At 44.7% G+C, this 20,420-nt stretch overlaps 1 protein-coding gene across 6 annotated transcripts in view; it reads right to left on the bottom strand.

Annotated features, from left to right (window-relative positions):
• Positions 1–638: 638 nt before the first annotated feature.
• LOC106571753 (pre-B-cell leukemia transcription factor 3) overlaps positions 639–20,420 on the bottom strand; it is a 114,956-nt gene continuing 95,174 nt past the window's right edge. For 2 of the 6 annotated variants that reach the window (XM_014145172.3, XM_014145181.3), the window contains 5 exons: positions 18,064–18,229; positions 15,757–15,837; positions 12,293–12,405; positions 5,019–5,105; positions 639–2,486 (listed from right to left, as the gene is read on the bottom strand). In XM_014145172.3, the coding sequence (XP_014000647.1) occupies positions 2,394–2,486; positions 5,019–5,105; positions 12,293–12,405; positions 15,757–15,837; positions 18,064–18,229 (540 nt within the window). In that variant the 3' untranslated portion in view covers positions 639–2,393. The remainder of the gene's footprint in view (positions 2,487–5,018; positions 5,106–12,292; positions 12,406–15,756; positions 15,838–18,063; positions 18,230–20,420) is intronic. The other 4 variants (XM_014145188.3, XM_014145197.3, XM_014145207.3 and 1 more) reach the window with 3 other exon arrangements.

Genomic DNA, 20,420 nt, shown 5'->3' with positions numbered 1-20,420 from the left:
GCTCCTTAGCGCTAACCGTCAACCAGGCTCCCATGAGGACACTCCTAACGGCTTGGAACACTTCTTCTAACGGCTTGGAACACTTCTCCTAACGGCTTGGAACACTTCTCCTAACGGCTTGGAACACTTCTCCTAACGGCTTGGAACACTTCTCCTAACGGCTTGGAACACTTCTCCTAACGGCTTGGAACACTTCTCCTAACGGCTTGGAACACTTCTCCTAACGGCTTGGAACACTTCTCCTAACGGCTTGGAACACTTCTCCTAACGGCTTGGAACACTTCTCCTAACGGCTTGGAACACTTCTCCTAACGGCTTGGAACACTTCTCCTAACGGCTTGGAACACTTCTCCTAACGGCTTGGAACAGTCCCACAAGGTCACTTGAAGGTTTGTGATGGAATGTTCTCCAACTAGTGCCTCAGTCTAGTACTGAATGGCTGTTTGTGTAGTTCTTGCACAATTGTGAAATGACTTACTGTTGGATGAAATCAGTAGTGTAGAATACTGGTCCAATGAGTTGGAAGGAGAAGAGTTTAGACACTGTTTTACCTTGAGAAGAATGTACAGCGACTCAAAAGCATTTACCTTGAGGAGATCATTCGGTGTGCTGAAGAGAAAGTACTGCGACTCAAAGCATTAAAGCAAAAGTTTATTTTTTTTGTGTTTGAAACTACACAAACTAACACAGAGGACTCGTCTGGGAGTGAGAATCCTCCACGGAGTGCGGTTACAAATTAAACATATTTAATACATTAGGACCACTGCCACAAATATTATTATTATTTTTTAATCAGGACTCCATTCAGTTTCAAAATGGCATGATACAAAAGAAAAAGAAGTGAAGCAAGAAAAGAAAAAAACCGTAGCTGTGAAACAGAGTCTGAAATACACAGGTCTGGGAACTGACCCCTCTACGTCTTTTCATTCATATATTTAAGAGGATAAGTAACAAAATCAGCAACATTCAAAATGTTCTTCGGTATTTACAACAGTTTCACTGTTTGGTGGTGAACATACATGTTTCTTACGTGTAAAAAAAAAAAAAAGGTGGCTTATTTCCCCTTGTGTGAATACTGGCTGTGAGGTGTGAATGACCGTACATGTTTCTTTGTACCCCCACAGCCTGTATTCCCACAAGTGGAAACGGGGGTGGGGGGGGTGGGGGTACGTCACCTTTCACATTCCACCACTGACATTTTTGGACCATGTTCAATTAATGCAGTCCATAAAACGACAGATCACATGACTAGCTCTTTTGGAAGCTAGTACCATAGCGGCCTCCTAGTTTGGTGGAGTGGCTCAAATTTACCTTTTGTTCTTAACTAAACACTACTGCTAAGCGTTAATCTGGCATTTAGTAAAGTTGAAATAAGTACAAGAGCTAATTACAAGACATGTAAAACAAACGTAAAATGGGGATTTAAGGTTAAGAAGAGGTAGTACTCTAAGCTACTGAAATCTGTTTTGAAAATGATGACGTCATCTGAGCATTTTTTCACGAGGTAAATCATTACAGCTCCGTTTTGACACACAATTCTCGGGAACTCCTCAAATGGTATTACACTATTAGTAAATGTAAATTTGTAAGCTATGGTAACACATGATCATACCAAATATGAATTAGGGACAGCATCGGAGTGACTACTATCAAATGACTGAATATATCCATTCGAACCGAATGCACCGTGTCCAATAAAAGGTTTAGAAATTCCTGTTCAGCAGAGGACTCACGTTGAGAATAAGAGCATGACAAAAAGCTGCCGATTTAAATGTCCTTCATCATGTCAATCCCCAAAACATGTTAAATCCGGGATGTTAGTATCAGAGATACAGCGCGTCCACTACAGGTGTAGTCCATTGAAGCATTGCAGCAAGCAAACCTTCTGTCAGTTGCGCACCTGCAACTTCAAATGCTTCCGCTGTCCCCACAACAGTTGTATAGTGATACTGGTAGAAGAAAATCCATTGGACCACATGTATTTTCATGTACCTTCAGTCTTAGTTGGCCAAAAAAAGAACAAAAAAAAAAGTGTCAAAAGAGTAGATCTGGAGGGTTGAGAGAGATGCACGGTCTTCAGTTTTTACTTGAATAAATCTACTGTTATCGTCTCTAGACTTCCCATTCAGAACTCCAACTCGTCAGTCTGTCAGTTAATATATATTTATATTCAGAAAATGTTGCTAAAAGCTGTATCCAATCATATCAGTCTTGACTGTGAAGGTTATTGGATGGGATTTTACAAAATGGCCGACATTGCCTGGAGTGGAAGGGTGAGGGGTTAGACTCAGTCGAGGGAGGTGATTGGTTCTGTTTGGCCTCTGTTTGGTTCAGTCACATTGGTCGAGGGCACGGTAGCATATTAGGTGGAAAAGAGACGATCAGTGAGGTGGTCAGTTTGAGGTATCAGAGTGCACACTGCCTGGCCCTTCGTTTGGGGACGTCACTGAGGAGGGAGTAGGTGCACCGTGCCATCCCCCGTTACCCTACATGATGGAGAAAGAGAGAGAGAGACACCGAGACAGAAACAGAGAGACAGTGAGAGAGACAGAGACACAGAGAGACAGACACAGAGACAGAGAGAGCGAGAGAGACAGAGACAGAGCAAGACAGAGACAGAGAGACAGAGAGAGAGTGAGACAGAAACAGAGAGAGACAGAGAGAGAGAGAGACAGAGTGCAAGGGTTACTTCTTGAAAAACAGGTAAAGTTACAACTGAGGGGGCTGATTTGAGGTCTTCAAGCAACCAAGCCACAACTGACATAATCATAGTTCAGGGTGGATTACATTTAGAACTGAATGAAACTCAATATCCAAATTAACATCCAATAGTATAAAGCTTGTTGTCACAATCTGGTCTGGAAGAGGCCCCTTGTTTCCCTCTTTCAGCAGTCAGATTGAGTGTATACCCACAATCACGCACACATGGCCGGGTTAGGAAACAAACAGAGAGAGAGATCCGACATGGTGTCCGCCAGCGGGGATAAGCCCCATTGCATTACCACTGACATCCCCAGACAGGGTCTCTTGCTGACAAATTTGCCCCCGCATCCTGGTCATTGGAGGCGAGTGGTGAAATCAATGTCTTATCGGATTGCTTTAGTGGTTGTCGCTGCAAATTCTAGTGTCAGTTATGAAGACGGGAGGGGACACCACCGCGGGTAACAACTTTAAGGGGAAACACTGAAAGGAAGTGACGGGAGGAGAATTTTCCTTATCGTCGAGTCAGGAATGGGTTAGGGTTTTGGCTGAGCATTTGATTTAAAAAAATAAAACAAAAATAACAGATTTAAACATTGTCCTTGCATAAATTAGAAAAAGGTAACATGTTTTCAATATATTGAAAATAATATAGAAATATATACTACATAAAAAATATATTTAGCATGATCAACATGTATATATATTGTACTATATCTGTATAACACATGGTAGGTTTTGTTTAGCATCATCACTTTATCTTGACAGAGCAGCTGAGCCTGGCTGTCTTTAGACATACCATTCATATCCAGTCTGCTGTCCTCTTCCCCGTCCAATCCATCCTGATGACTTCCCCTAGCTTGCTCTAAACAACGTAGCATGGCTGTGAGTTATGTGATACAGTCAAACACAACCCGCCATGCTTCCCTCACTTCCCCTGTGATGGACTGAGAGCCATGACCTAAATAAGGAGTTGTGAGTGCGAGGGCAGGGGGGAGAGAGTGCAAAACGCTACACTTTGAAGCTGCTCGAGGTTGGCACATCGCCTCGACCGCCTGGAGCAAGAAAGGGTACTCCGCAAAACCAAAAACGACACCTTGCTGTGGGAGTGCTCCTAACGATGCGGCTGTGTGTTTTTTCACACGTTTGTGTGTTTTGTTGCTGTGTCAGTTTTGATCATGTCCAATAGAAGAACACATTCAGGCTGAGGTAGTGGTACTCTTTGAGAGCTGTATTTGATTGTTCTTCCACCAAATACACCATGAACATACCAGCCATGTATGTATGTATTTTATGAGGTCAAAACATTACCCAACAAAAAAACAACACTATAACAGAAAAAAACCTGTTCTAATCTTGAGAAGCCGCATAAGACATTGAGGCTGTCTCCATTTTTACAAGATGGGCATGTTGTAATGGAGAAAACCAGTCCGCAGCCTGCTTCCCCTTTCATTGCTAGAGAGCAGACAGCAAATGCAAATATTTCTCTGTGTCGGGGTTGAGCGAAAGGAAGCGTCAGTATGCCTCTCTCTCTCTCTCTCTCCGTCGCGGCGGCTCATCCTCCACCAATAAATGTATCTTTACCACGGTAGCTCAGATTGTCTGGTGTAGTATGAAGAAGGGTCTTATCAGAGCTCATCAGGAAAGACCATAGTCGCATCTGTACAAGGCTGCAGGCAATTCCAGTTTCATATTTCATTACCGTGATAAGAAGATGGACTGCAAATTCGCTCTCAGAAGCATTTCAAAGTAGTTAAATGAAAACACAGATACGCCAGTAAAAAGCCCCCCTTTCATATGGCTATGGGGGTATTATAAAATGCATTTCATAAATGGAATGAAGCACGCTCGCTCTTTCTCATTTAAATGGCTGGGGTGTGGATGTGAGTCTGGATGTGTGTGTTAATATGAAGCCATACATTTATCTTTGTCATCACATGGGCCGTCCTTAATCTCGCCTGTCGTATATTTGCTCTATGGTTTGATCACACTGGCGGCTCACTGAAAAGGGTTTGGGAGCCCTGGTAAAGAGAGATTACCCCCGGGTGTTATTTTACAATCCCGCCCCCGATCACCCCACCCTTAACTAACTGCATTAAAATATAGAGGAAGAGTGGTGGAGGAAGACGACTGGTGCTGCAACATACAACTCTAGAAATACTATTTGGGTCCTAGGATTTTCTAACCTGGGTGAATGGGATTTTAAAATGAAAATGATTTTAGGAGTCATTATCACCAATGTCGTCGTCACCATCATTGCGATGATATGACATATTTGTGGACATTTGTTGTCATGATCATGATTACTGTACACTTACATTTAGACTGTGAGGACTGTACATGGGATGCCGTAGCCCATCATTGTATCCGACCGTCTGACTGATAGCATGGTGTATGGTATCCCCCTGGAGAGAGAGAGAGGGGGAGAGGGAGAGAGAGGGGGGAAAGAGGGAGAGAGAGAGGGGGGAAAGAGGGAGAGAGAGAGGGGGGAAAGAGGGAGAGAGGGGGGGAAGAGGGAGAGAGAGAGAGAGGGAAAGAGGGAAAGAGGGAGAGAGAGAGAGGGGGAAAGAGAGAGAGGGGGGAAAGAGGGAGAGAGAGGGGGGGAAAGAGGGAGAGAGAGAGGGGGAAAGAGGGAGAGAGGGGGGGAAAGAGGGAGAGAGGGGGGGAAAGAGGGAGAGAGAGAGAGAGAGGGAAAGAGGGAGAGAGTGAGGGGGAAAGAGGGAGAGTGAGGGGGGAAATAGGGAGAGAGAGGGGGGAAAGAGGGAGAGAGAGGGGGAAAGAGGGAGAGAGAGAGAGGGGGGAAAGAGGGAGAGAGAGAGAGGGGGGAAAGAGGGAGAGAGAGATAGGGGGGAAAGAGGGAGAGAGAGAGAGAGAGGGGGAAAGAGGGAGAGAGAGAGGGGGGAAAGAGGGAGAGGGGGGGAAAGAGGGAGCGAGTGAGGGGGAAAGAGGGAGAGAGTGAGGGGGAAAGAGGGAGAGAGGGGGGGAAGAGGGAGAGAGAGAGAGAGGGAAAGAGGGAAAGAGGGAGAGAGTGAGGGGGAAAGAAGGAGAGAGAGGGGGGAAAGAGGGAGAGAGAGAGAGGGGGGAAAGAGGGAGAGAGAGGGGGGAAAGAGGGGGAGAGAGAGAGAGAGGGACAGAGGGAGAGAGTGAGGGGGAAAGAGGGAGAGAGAGGGGGAAAGAGGGAGAGAGAGAGAGGGGGGAAAGAGGGAGAGAGAGAGAGGGGGGAAAGAGGGAGAGAGAGGGGGGAAAGAGGGAGAGAGAGAGAGGGGGAAAGAGGGAGAGAGAGAGAGGGGGGAAAGAGGGAGAGGGGGGGAAAGAGGGAGCGAGTGAGGGGGAAAGAGGGAGAGAGAGGGGGGAAAGAGGGAGAGAGAGAGGGGAAAGAGGGAGAGAGAGGGGAAAGAGGGAGAGAGAGGGGGAAAGAGGGAGAGCGAGAGGGGAAAGAGGGAGAGCGAGAGAGGGGGGAAAGAGGGAGAGCGAGAGAGAGAGAGAGAGGGAAAGAGAGAGGGGGGAAAGAGGGAGAGAGTGAGGGGGGAAAGAGAGAGAGAGAGGGAAAGAGGGAGAGAGAGAGGGGGGAAAGAGGGAGAGAGTGAGGGGGGAAAGAGGGAGAGAGAGAGAGAGAGAGAGGGAAAGAGAGAGGGGGGAAAGAGGGAGAGAGTGAGGGGGGAAAGAGGGAGAGAGTGAGGGGGGAAAAGAGGGAGAGAGTGAGGGGGGAAAAGAGGGAGAGAGGAAGGGAGAGATAGAGAGGGAGGGAGAGAGATAGAAAGAGTGGGAGAGAGAGGGAAAGAGAGAGGGGGGAAAGAGGGAGAGAGTGAGGGGGGAAAGAGAGAGAGAGAGGGAAAGAGGGAGAGAGAGAGGGGGGAAAGAGGGAGAGAGTGAGGGGGGAAAGAGGGAGAGAGAGAGAGAGAGAGAGAGAGAGAGAGAGGGAAAGAGAGAGGGGGGAAAGAGGGAGAGAGTGAGGGGGGAAAGAGGGAGAGAGTGAGGGGGGAAAAGAGGGAGAGAGTGAGGGGGGAAAAGAGGGAGAGAGGAAGGGAGAGATAGAGAGGGAGGGAGAGAGATAGAAAGAGTGGGAGAGAGATAGAAAGAGTGGGAGAGGGGAGAGAGAGCGAGTGGGAGAGGGGAGAGAGAGCGAGAGGGAGAGGGGAGAGAGAGCAAGAGGGAGAGAGAGGGAGAGAGGGAGAAATGCAGAAAGAGAGGGAGAGACAAAGACAAAGTGAGAGAGTGTCAATGCCTTCTCACCTTCCACTCCATCATTTTGAAAGAACAATACAAAATGACAATAACAATTGCCACAACAAAAGACAAACATGAAAGAACAGAATGGGATGAAACATTGTTCAAAAGGTATGACCTTGTAATGTTTGTAGGCAATTTGGCCTTTTTTCTCTCAAAGAATTTCTAATCTGTGACGAAGGCAAAACACAGGACAGTAAAGTATAGAACAGACATGGGACAGTATAAACCAGACATGGGACAGTAAAGAACAGACATGGGACAGTATAGAACAGACATGGGACAGGACAGACCAGACACGGGACAGTATAGAACAGTTATGGGACAGTATAGAACAGACATGGGACAGTATAGAACAGTTATGGGACAGTATAGAACAGACATGGGACATGATAGAACAGACATGGGACAGTAAAGAACAGACATGGGACAGTATAGAACAGACACGGGGGACAGTATAGAACAGTTATGGGACAGTATAGAACAGACACGGGACAGTATAGAACAGTTATGGGACAGTATAGAACAGACACGGGACAGTATAGAACAGTTATGGGACAGTATAGAACAGACACAGGACAGTATAGAACAGACATGGGACAGTAAAGAACAGACACGGGACAGTATAGAACAGACATGGGACAGTACGAAACAGACACGGGACAGTAAAGAACAGACACGGGACAGGATAGACCAGACACGGGACAGTAAAGAACAGACACGGGACAGTACGAAACAGACACGGGACAGTAAAGAACAGACATGGGACAGTATAGAACAGACATGGGACAGTATAGACCAGACATGGGACAGTATAAACCAGACATGGGACAGTAAAGAACAGACATGGGACAGTATAGAACAGACATGGGACAGGACAGACACGGGACAGTATAGAACAGACATGGGACAGTATAGAACAGTTATGGGACAGTATAGAACAGACATGGGACAGGATAGACCAGACATGGGACAGTAAAGAACAGACATGGGACAGTATAAACAAGACATGGGACAGGATAGACCAGACACAGGACAGTAAAGAACAGACACGGGAGACAGTATAGAACAGACATGGGACAGTATAAACCAGACATGGGACAGTAAAGAACAGACATGGGACAGTATAAACAAGACATGGGACAGGATAGACCAGACACGGGACAGTAAAGAACAGACACGGGAGACAGTAAAGAACAGACACGGGACAGTAGAGAACAGACACAGGACAGGATAGACCAGACACGGGACAGTAAAGAACAGACATGGGACAGTACGAAACAGACACGGGACAGTAAAGAACAGACACGGGACAGGATAGACCAGACACGGGACAGTATAGACCAGACACGGGACAGTAAAGAACAGACACGGGGGACAGTAAAGAACAGACATGGGACAGTATAGAACAGACATGGGACAGTAAAGAACAGACACGGGACAGTACGAAACAGACACGGGGGACAGTAAAGAACAGACACGGGGGACAGTAAAGAACAGACATGGGACAGTATAGACCAGACATGGGACAGTAAAGAACAGACATGGGACAGTATAGAACAGACATGGGACAGTATAAACCAGACATGGGACAGTATAAACCAGACATGGGACAGTAAAGAACAGACATGGGACAGTATAGAACAGACATGGGACAGGACAGACACGGGACAGTATAGAACAGTTATGGGACAGTATAGAACAGACATGGGACAGGATAGACCAGACATGGGACAGTAAAGAACAGACATGGGACAGTATAAACAAGACATGGGACAGGATAGACCAGACACGGGACACAGTAAAGAACAGACATGGGACAGTATAAACCAGACATGGGACAGTATAGACCAGACACGGGACAGTAAAGAACAGACATGGGACAGTAAAGAACAGACACGGGGGACAGTATAGAACAGACATGGGACAGTAAAGAACAGACATGGGACAGTATAGAACAGACATGGGACAGTATAGAACAGACACGGGACAGTATAGAACAGACATGGGACAGTAAAGAACAGACATGGGACAGTATAAACCAGACATGAGACAGTAAAGAACAGACATGGGACAGTAAAGAACAGACACGGGACAGTAGAGAACAGACACAGGACAGTATAGAACAGACATGGGACAGGATAGACCAGACACGGGACAGTATAGAACAGACATGGGACAGTAAAGAACAGACATGGGACAGTATAAACCAGACATGAGACAGTAAAGAACAGACATGGGACAGTATAGAACAGACATGGGACATGATAGAACAGACACGGGACAGTATAGAACAGACATGGGACAGGATAGACCAGACACGGGACAGTATAAACCAGACATGAGACAGTAAAGAACAGACACAGGACAGTAAAGAACAGACATGGGACAGTAAAGAACAGACATGGGACAGTAAAGAACAGACACGGGACAGTAAAGAACAGACTTGGGACAGTAAAGAACAGACATGGGACAGTAAAGAACAGACTTGGGACAGTAAAGAACAGACATGGGACAGTATAGAACAGCCACGGGACAGTAAAGAACAGACACGGGACAGAATAGACCAGACATGGGACAGGATAGACCAGACACGGGACAGTATAGACCAGACACGGGACAGTACGAAACAGACACGGGACAGTAAAGAACAGACACGGGGGACAGTAAAGAACAGACATGGGACAGTATAGACCAGACATGGGACAGTAAAGAACAGACATGGGACAGTATAGAACAGACATGGGACAGTAAAGAACAGACATGGGACAGTATAAACAAGACATGGGACAGGATAGACCAAACATGGGACAGTAAAGAACAGACACGGGACAGTAAAGAACAGACACGGGACAGTAAAGAACAGACATGGGACAGTATAAACCAGACATGGGACAGTATAAACAAGACATGGGACAGTATAGACCAGACACGGGACAGTAAAGAACAGACATGGGACAGTATAAACAAGACATGGGACAGTATAGACCAGACACGGGACAGTAAAGAACAGACATGGGACAGTAAAGAACAGACATGGGACAGTATAAACAAGACATGGGACAGGATAGACCAGACACAGGACAGTAAAGAACAGACACGGGAGACAGTATAGAACAGACATGGGACAGTATAAACCAGACATGGGACAGTAAAGAACAGACATGGGACAGTATAAACAAGACATGGGACAGGATAGACCAGACACGGGACAGTAAAGAACAGACACGGGAGACAGTAAAGAACAGACACGGGACAGTAGAGAACAGACACAGGACAGGATAGACCAGACACGGGACAGTAAAGAACAGACATGGGACAGTACGAAACAGACACGGGACAGTAAAGAACAGACACGGGACAGGATAGACCAGACACGGGACAGTATAGACCAGACACGGGACAGTAAAGAACAGACACGGGGGACAGTAAAGAACAGACATGGGACAGTATAGACCAGACATGGGACAGTAAAGAACAGACATGGGACAGTATAGAACAGACATGGGACAGTATAAACCAGACATGGGACAGTATAAACCAGACATGGGACAGTAAAGAACAGACATGGGACAGTATAGAACAGACATGGGACAGGACAGACACGGGACAGTATAGAACAGTTATGGGACAGTATAGAACAGACATGGGACAGGATAGACCAGACATGGGACAGTAAAGAACAGACATGGGACAGTATAAACAAGACATGGGACAGGATAGACCAGACACGGGACACAGTAAAGAACAGACATGGGACAGTATAAACCAGACATGGGACAGTATAGACCAGACACGGGACAGTAAAGAACAGACATGGGACAGTAAAGAACAGACACGGGGGACAGTATAGAACAGACATGGGACAGTAAAGAACAGACATGGGACAGTATAGAACAGACATGGGACAGTATAGAACAGACACGGGACAGTATAGAACAGACATGGGACAGTAAAGAACAGACATGGGACAGTATAAACCAGACATGAGACAGTAAAGAACAGACATGGGACAGTAAAGAACAGACACGGGACAGTAGAGAACAGACACAGGACAGTATAGAACAGACATGGGACAGGATAGACCAGACACGGGACAGTATAGAACAGACATGGGACAGTAAAGAACAGACATGGGACAGTATAAACCAGACATGAGACAGTAAAGAACAGACATGGGACAGTATAGAACAGACATGGGACATGATAGAACAGACACGGGACAGTATAGAACAGACATGGGACAGGATAGACCAGACACGGGACAGTATAAACCAGACATGAGACAGTAAAGAACAGACACAGGACAGTAAAGAACAGACATGGGACAGTAAAGAACAGACACGGGACAGTAAAGAACAGACTTGGGACAGTATAGAACAGCCACGGGACAGTAAAGAACAGACACGGGACAGAATAGACCAGACATGGGACAGGATAGACCAGACACGGGACAGTATAGACCAGACACGGGACAGTACGAAACAGACACGGGACAGTAAAGAACAGACACGGGGGACAGTAAAGAACAGACATGGGACAGTATAGACCAGACATGGGACAGTAAAGAACAGACACGGGACAGTAAAGAACAGACACGGGACAGTAAAGAACAGACATGGGACAGTATAAACCAGACATGGGACAGTATAAACAAGACATGGGACAGTATAGACCAGACACGGGACAGTAAAGAACAGACATGGGACAGTATAAACAAGACATGGGACAGTATAGACCAGACACGGGACAGTAAAGAACAGACATGGGACAGTATAAACAAGACATGGGACAGTATAGACCAGACACGGGACAGTAAAGAACAGACTTGGGACAGTAAAGAACAGACATGGGACAGGTAAGTAAAGAAAGTGGGGAATCCCAGCCCAAGAGCTCAAGTCAAAGCCAGACACTCTACCTTCTCAAATAACAGAACCTGTAATCTCACATCATACTGTCATATAGAAATACAGAAATATGTCAAAAGGTCTATAATATCTAAAGCCACATTTCTTACACCTGACGAATACCTTCTAAGATAATAAATAATCAAGCTACATAACCTACAGTATAATGTCCTGCTGTACCCAGACTGCACATTACCAGTCGACTACCAATGTATTGCTAAAGTTTTGAGTTGAAGTCCAATCTCATTTAAACTCTAAATCATTCCATGAATTCAACGATATCCTCAGAGAGAGTGAAGGCCAACTTGTCTCCATTATTCAAATTCATAGAATGACTCCAATTAAATAAAAAAAATAAAAAATGGTATTGACCCCAAACCTAGTACAGTCAATAGTATGTGACCCTTCAGTAGGCCTTGAACCCTGACCTCTCTTCCTGACCTCTCACCCTGACCTACCTGTGACTGCACATTAGTTCCGACTTGAGCCCCCTGGTAAGAGGCCCCATTCAGACTCTGCATGCTCATGAACATGTCCCCAGAGTTAGGGAGGCTAAAAGAGGCAGAGGAACCTGGAGAGGAGAGATGGAAGTAGCTGAATAGAAGAACACATACAGATCTAGGATCAGCTACCCCTCACCCAATCCTAATCTTAACCATTAGTGGGGGAAATGCTAAACTGACCCCAAGACATGAGTCTAGGGGCAACTTCACACTACATTACACTCACTGATCCATACATCCGAACAACTAAACTATCCAAAACAAGACTGAAGATATAGAAAGGACCAAAGAAAGAGAGATGAAAACAGAGAGAGTAAGGACCGAGGGAAGAGAGATGAAAACAGAGAGAGTAAGGACTGAGGGAAGAGAGATGAAAACAGAGAGAGTAAGGACTGAGGGAAGAGAGATGAAAACAGAGAGAGTAAGGACCGAGGGAAGAGAGATGAAAACAGAGTAAGGACCGAGGGAAGAGAGATGAAAACAGAGAGAGTAAGGACTGAGGGAAGAGAGATGAAAACAGAGAGAGTAAGGACTGAGGGAAGAGAGATGAAAACAGAGAGAGTAAGGACTGAGGGAAGAGAGATGAAAACAGAGAGAGTAAGGACTGAGGGAAGAGAGATGAAAACAGAGAGAGTAAGGACTGAGGGAAGAGAGATGAAAACAGAGTAAGGACTGAGGGAAGAGAGATGAAAACAGAGAGAGTAAGGACTGAGGGAAGAGATGAAAACAGAGAGAGTAAGGACTGAGGGAAGAGAGATGAAAACAGAGAGAGTAAGGACTGAGGGAAGAGAGATGAAAACAGAGAGAGTAAGGACTGAGGGAAGAGAGATGAAAACAGAGAGAGTAAGGACTGAGGGAAGAGAGATGAAAACAGAGAGAGTAAGGACTGAGGGAAGAGAGATGAAAACAGAGTAAGGACTGAGGGAAGAGAGATGAAAACAGAGAGAATAAGGACTGAGGGAAGAGAGATGAAAACAGAGAGAGTAAGGACTGAGGGAAGAGAGATGAAAACAGAGAGAGTAAGGACTGAGGGAAGAGATGAAAACAGAGAGAGTAAGGACTGAGGGAAGAGAGATGAAAACAGAGAGAGTAAGGACTGAGGGAAGAGAGATGAAAACAGAGAGAGTAAGGACTGAGGGAAGAGAGATGAAAACAGAGAGAGTAAGGACAGAGGGAAGAGAGATGAAAACAGAGAGAGTAAGGACTGAGGGAAGAGAGATGAAAACAGAGAGAGTAAGGACTGAGGGAAGAGAGATGAAAACAGAGAGAGTAAGGACTGAGGGAAGAGAGATGAAAACAGAGAGAGTAAGGACTGAGGGAAGAGAGATGAAAACAGAGAGAGTAAGGACTGAGGGAAGAGAGATGAAAACAGAGAGAGTAAGGACTGAGGGAAGAGATGAAAACAGAGAGAGTAAGGACTGAGGGAAGAGAGATGAAAACAGAGAGAGTAAGGACTGAGGGAAGAGAGATGAAAACAGAGAAAGGACTGAGGGAAGAGAGATGAAAACAGAGAGAGTAAGGACTGAGGGAAGAGAGATGAAAACAGAGAGTAAGGACTGAGGGAAGAGAGATGAAAACAGAGAGAGTAAGGACCGAGGGAAGAGAGATGAAAACAGAGAGAGTAAGGACTGAGGGAAGAGAGATGAAAACAGAGAGAGTAAGGACTGAGGGAAGAGAGATGAAAACAGAGAGAGTAAGGACTGAGGGAAGAGAGATGAAAACAGAGAGAGTAAGGACCGAGGGAAGAGAGATGAAAACAGAGAGAGTAAGGACTGAGGGAAGAGAGATGAAAACAGAGAGAGTAAGGACTGAGGGAAGAGAGATGAAAACAGAGAGAGTAAGGACTGAGGGAAGAGAGATGAAAACAGAGAGAGTAAGGACTGAGGGAAGAGAGATGAAAACAGAGTAAGGACTGAGGGAAGAGAGATGAAAACAGAGAGAGTAAGGACTGAGGGAAGAGAGATGAAAACAGAGAGTAAGGACTGAGGGAAGAGATGAAAACAGAGAGAGTAAGGACTGAGGGAAGAGAGATGAAAACAGAGAGAGTAAGGACTGAGGGAAGAGAGATGAAAACAGAGAGAGGACTGAGGGAAGAGAGATGAAAACAGAGAGAGTAAGGACTGAGGGAAGAGAGATGAAAACAGAGAGAGGACTGAGGGAAGAGAGATGAAAACAGAGAGAGTAAGGACTGAGGGAAGAGAGATGAAAACAGAGAGAGTAAGGACTGAGGGAAGAGAGATGAAAACAGAGAAAGGACTGAGGGAAGAGAGATGAAAACAGAGAGAGTAAGGACTGAGGGAAGAGAGATGAAAACAGAGAGAGTAAGGACTGAGGGAAGAGAGATGAAAACAGAGAGAGTAAGGACTGAGGGAAGAGAGATGAAAACAGAGAGAGTAAGGACCGAGGGAAGATAGATGAAAACAGAGAGAGTAAGGACCGAGGGAAGAGAGATGAAAACAGAGTAAGGACCGAGGGAAGAGAGATGAAAACAGAGAGAGTAAGGACTGAGGGAAGAGAGATGAAAACAGAGAGAGTAAGGACTGAGGGAAGAGAGATGAAAACAGAGAGAGGACTGAGGGAAGAGAGATGAAAACAGAGAGAGTAAGGACTGAGGGAAGAGAGATGAAAACAGAGAGAGTAAGGACTGAGGGAAGAGAGATGAAAACAGATAGTCCTTACTCTGAGGGAAGAGAGATGAAAACAGAGAGAGTAAGGACTGAGGGAAGAGAGATGAAAACAGAGAGAGTAAGGACTGAGGGAAGAGAGATGAAAACAGAGAAAGGACTGAGGGAAGAGAGATGAAAACAGAGAGAGTAAGGACTGAGGGAAGAGAGATGAAAACAGAGAGAGTAAGGACCGAGGGAAGAGAGATGAAAACAGAGAGAGTAAGGACTGAGGGAAGAGAGATGAAAACAGAGAGAGTAAGGACCGAGGGAAGATAGATGAAAACAGAGAGAGTAAGGACTGAGGGAAGAGAGATGAAAACAGAGAAAGGACTGAGGGAAGAGAGATGAAAACAGAGAGAGTAAGGACTGAGGGAAGAGAGATGAAAACAGAGAAAGGACTGAGGGAAGAGAGATGAAAACAGAGAGAATAAGGACTGAGGGAAGAGAGATGAAGGTCTAGATACTGTACGTCCATGAACCATCAAAGCAACCTAAACAGGAACTAGTGTACTCATATCCTAAATGAAGCAACCTAAACAGGAACTAGTGTACTCATATCCTAAATGAAGCAACCTAAACAGGAACTAGTGTACTCATATCCTAAATAAAACAAATTGAATTCAGGTTGAGGTGGTGGAGAGGGAGACAAGCTTCCACTATGGTAGGGGGTGTGAGAATGGACCGATGGAAGGACGTTGTAGGTGGAATGAATGACCACAACACATAAAAGGTTTCCTAAAAGAGAATCAGTACCGGCGGTGAACATGTTGGTTAAAAGGGAGTTTTTGCTCTCAGCAGAGTCCAGTTGAAATTCCTCATCTTTCATCTGGAAGCCTGGATAAAAGAAAATGGAAGGGACTTGAAAACCTCCCATCATGCACTTTGACTTTATTAACCCCCGAGTCTCATTGCCTACAGCAATTGTATTGGAATTGTAAGCACTGCTATAGAACATTAAATGAATATGAAAATTGGGCTTAGGTTTAATTTGATTTGACGTCAGAGCGTGAACATTTTAATAATTCGTTGTGTTGATTTTTTAGGATCAATATTTAATTGCAATTTTAACAAACAATTCCAGATGTCCTTCCTTCCCTCCCGCCCACCACCCACCCCACTACCCCTAGTAACCACACACCCCACTACCCCTAGCAACCACACACCGAACTACCCCTAGCAACCACTCACCCACCTAACCCTAGCAACCACCCATCCCACTACCCCTAGCAACCACCCATCCCACTACCCCTAGCAACCACCCACCCCACTACCCCTAGCAACCACCCACCCCACTACCCCTAGCAACCACCCACCCCACTACCCCTAGCAACCACCCACCCCACTACCCGTATCAACCACCCACCCCACTACCCCTAGCAACCACCCATCCCACTACCCCTAGCAACCACCCATCCCACTACCCCTAGCAACCACCCATCCCACTACCCCTAGCAACCACCCATCCCACTACCCCTAGCAACCACCCACCCCACTACCCGTATCAACCACCCACCCCACTACCCCTAGCAACCACCCATCCCACTACCCCTAGCAACCACCCATCCCACTACCCCTAGCAACCACCCATCCCACTTCCCTAGCAACCACCCACCCCCCTACCTCTAGCAATCACCCATCCCACTACCCCTAGCAACCACCCATCCCACTACCCCTAGCAACCACCCATCCCACTACCCCTAGCAACCACCCATCCCACTACCCCTAGCAACCACCCACCCCACTACCCCTAGCAACCACCCACCCCACTACCCCTAGCAACCACCCACCCCACTACCCCTAGCAACCACCCACCCCACTACCCCTAGCAACCACCCATCCCACTACCCCTAGCAACCACCCACCCCACTACCCCTAGCAACCACCCATCCCACTACCCCTAGCAACCACCCACCCCACTACCCCTAGCAACCACCCATCCCACTACCCCTAGCAACCACCCACCCCACTACCCCTAGCAACCACCCATCCCACTACCCCTAGCAGTACCACAGTCACAGGGGTGTCAAACTCATTCTGCCTCCGCAGGCCTCATTCAGTCTTTACAGAGGTCTGGAGGGCCGTATTCAAAATGTGTTATATTTCCTTGCCGTCAAAATGTCCCAAAAAATTTGTGTCAAAATGTCCCAAAAAATAGTCCTCTAACCATAGTTTGGGGTATTTTTTATGCTCCTTGACTGTCTAGCTTTCATTTCAGTGATTGTTAGCAACCTGGACCGAGTGAAAAGACTGTATAAATGTAGGTCCAATATCATTTATACACAGTTTTCATTTATTACATTTTATTTTTTATGCATATAGATTGTTTTTTTAAATTTTTTTATCCAATATGTTTGATACCCCTCGTCTACAATATTACTTCTTAGAAAGTTGAATAAATGAAACAATGAAAACAAAATAACAAAATAACAAAAGAAAAATGAATAAATTACAAGAGTAAGAAAAAACCAGAAACAAGCAGCAATAAAGCCAGAAATCATCACTTCTGTGTTACTATCCAAATCCATATACATGTTACCGTGAAATGTTAAGTATCGAACACCACTTCTGTGTTACTATCCAAATCCATATACATGTTACCGTGAAATGTTAAGTATCGAACACCACTTCTGTGTTACTATCCAAATCCATATACATGTTACCGTGAAATGTTAAGTATCGAACACCACTTCTGTGTTACTATCCAAATCCATATACATGTTACCGTGAAATGTTAAGTATCGAACACCACTTCTGTGTTACTATCCAAATCCATATACATGTTACCGTGAAATGTTAAGTATCGAACACCACTTCTGTGTTACTATCCAAATCCATATACATGTTACCGTGAAATGTTAAGTATCGAACACCACTTCTGTGTTACTATCCAAATCCATATACATGTTACCGTGAAATGTTAAGTATCGAACACCACTTCTGTGTTACTATCCAAATCCATATACATGTTACCGTGAAATGTATACATGTCCCTTTTTTTTTTATTACACATTTACCGCAACATATACATACGACTCTGGTCTTACCACCAAGTGTGCCTACCAGAGTTGGGCGTGGTGGGTGAGTTGGCCTGGCTGTTGTGGATGGCTGCTGCCACGGCGTGGGTTGCCGTCACCGCTGTCTTGGCTGCATAGAGGTTAGCCTCCTCCTGGAACTTGCCGATGTTCTTCTTGTACCGGATCCTCTTGTTGCCGAACCAATTGGACACCTGAGTAGGACATCGGCAAGTTCCAGGAAAGGGAATAGAGAAAGAGAGAGAGTGAGAGAGAGAGAGAGAGAGAGAGAGAGAGAGAGAGAGAGAGAGAGAGAGAGAGAGAGGGAAGGATGAGAGATAAAGGGGAAATAATGTAGTGAGTCAGACATTGTCCACCATTTTGAAAAAAAAACATCACTTCAGGTTGTCCCCGCCCCTGGAGAGGAGTAGGAGGAGCTCAACCGAACGTGAGACGAGGTGCATTCTGAAGTAAACAAGAGCGACTCTTGCTCACAATTCAAATCTTGATGTTTTATTGACCTAATTCTGAGTTAAAGTCATGACGTTTCGGCCAGTCATGATTTCAACTCAAAATTAGATAAATAAATAAAGCATTGTGGATGAGAGTCGCTCATATTCCGATCCCAGAGTCTGCAAGGACCAATCAGGACTGTCGTGTGGATGGCCAGCCAACTGTTAGATGCAGTCCCCATCACCAAGCTCTCTACAGCTGTCACCAAAGACTGTGATGATTGTTCCATCTACGAGAATAATATTTTGACTAAGCTACCGTCTAATGTCAATGTTGTTACCATAGAAATAGAATGCATTGTATTTCTATGGTTGTTACCCTGTCTCATGCATTTAAAAATACTACATTCCAATAAGTGGCACATTTTCTAAAGATTGTCAGGATAGGCCTGTCTATTATAGCCTGGTTTCTAAAGATTGTCAGGATAGACCTGTCTATTATAGCCTGGTTTCTAAAGACTCTATAGATATCATAGCCTGGTTTCTAAAGATTCTATAGATATTATAGCCTGGTTTATAATGATTGTCAGGATAGACCTGTCTATTATAGCCTGGTTTCTAAAGACTCTATAGATATTATAGCCTGGTTTATAAAGATTCTCAGGATAGACCTGTCTATTATAGCCTGGTTTATAAAGACTCTATAGATATTATAGCCTGGTTTATAAAGATTCTCAGGATAGACCTGTCTATTATAGCCTGGTTTATAAAGACTCTATAGATATTATAGCCTGGTTTATAAAGACTCTATAGATATTATAGCCTGGTTTATAAAGATTCTCAGGATAGACCTGTCTATTATAGCCTGGTTTCTAAAGACTCTATAGATATTATAGCCTGGTTTATAAAGATTCTCAGGATAGACCTGTCTATTATAGCCTGGTTTATAAAGACTCTATAGATATTATAGCCTGGTTTATAAAGATTCTCAGGATAGACCTGTCTATTATAGCCTGGTTTATAAAGACTCTATAGATATTATAGCCTGGTTTATAAAGACTCTATAGATATTATAGCCTGGTTTATAAAGATTCTCAGGATAGACCTGTCTATTATAGCCTGGTTTATAAAGATTCTATAGATATTATAGCCTGGTTTATAAAGATTCTCAGGATAGGCCTGTCTATTATAGCCTGGTTTATAAAGACTCTATAGATATTATAGCCTGGTTTATAAAGACTCTATAGATATTATAGCCTGGTTTATAAAGACTCTATAGATATTATAGCCTGGTTTATAAAGATTCTATAGATATTATAGCCTGGTTTATAAAGATTCTCAGGATAGACCTGTCTATTATAGCCTGGTTTATAAAGATTCTATAGATATTATAGCCTGGTTTATAAAGATTCTCAGGATAGGCCTGTCTATTATAGCCTGGTTTATAAAGACTCTATAGATATTATAGCCTGGTTTATAAAGACTCTATAGATATTATAGCCTGGTTTATAAAGACTCTATAGATATTATAGCCTGGTTTATAAAGATTCTCAGGATAGGCCTGTCTATTATAGCCTGGTTTATAAAGATTCTATAGATATTATAGCCTGGTTTATAAAGATTCTCAGGATAGACCTGTCTATTATAGCCTGGTTTATAAAGACTCTATAGATATTATAGCCTGGTTTATAAAGACTCTATAGATATTATAGCCTGGTTTATAAAGATTCTCAGGATAGACCTGTCTATTATAGCCTGGTTTCTAAAGACTCTATAGATATTATAGCCTGGTTTATAAAGATTCTCAGGATAGACCTGTCTATTATAGCCTGGTTATTGTCTCTGTTTAGCTATTACATTCCATTTCTTTCCAGTCCTGTCATTTGCCAACGAGACTAGCCTTTCAGCAATGTTCAAATATGAACATTCTATCATTAATGAGCTCGAAGAGATC

This window comes from Salmo salar, chromosome 01, assembly GCF_965601325.2.
Source record: "Salmo salar chromosome 01, fSalSal1, whole genome shotgun sequence".
NCBI classification, from domain to species: Eukaryota; Metazoa; Chordata; class Actinopteri; order Salmoniformes; family Salmonidae; genus Salmo; species Salmo salar.
This window is presented reverse-complemented; position numbering and strand designations above follow the sequence as displayed.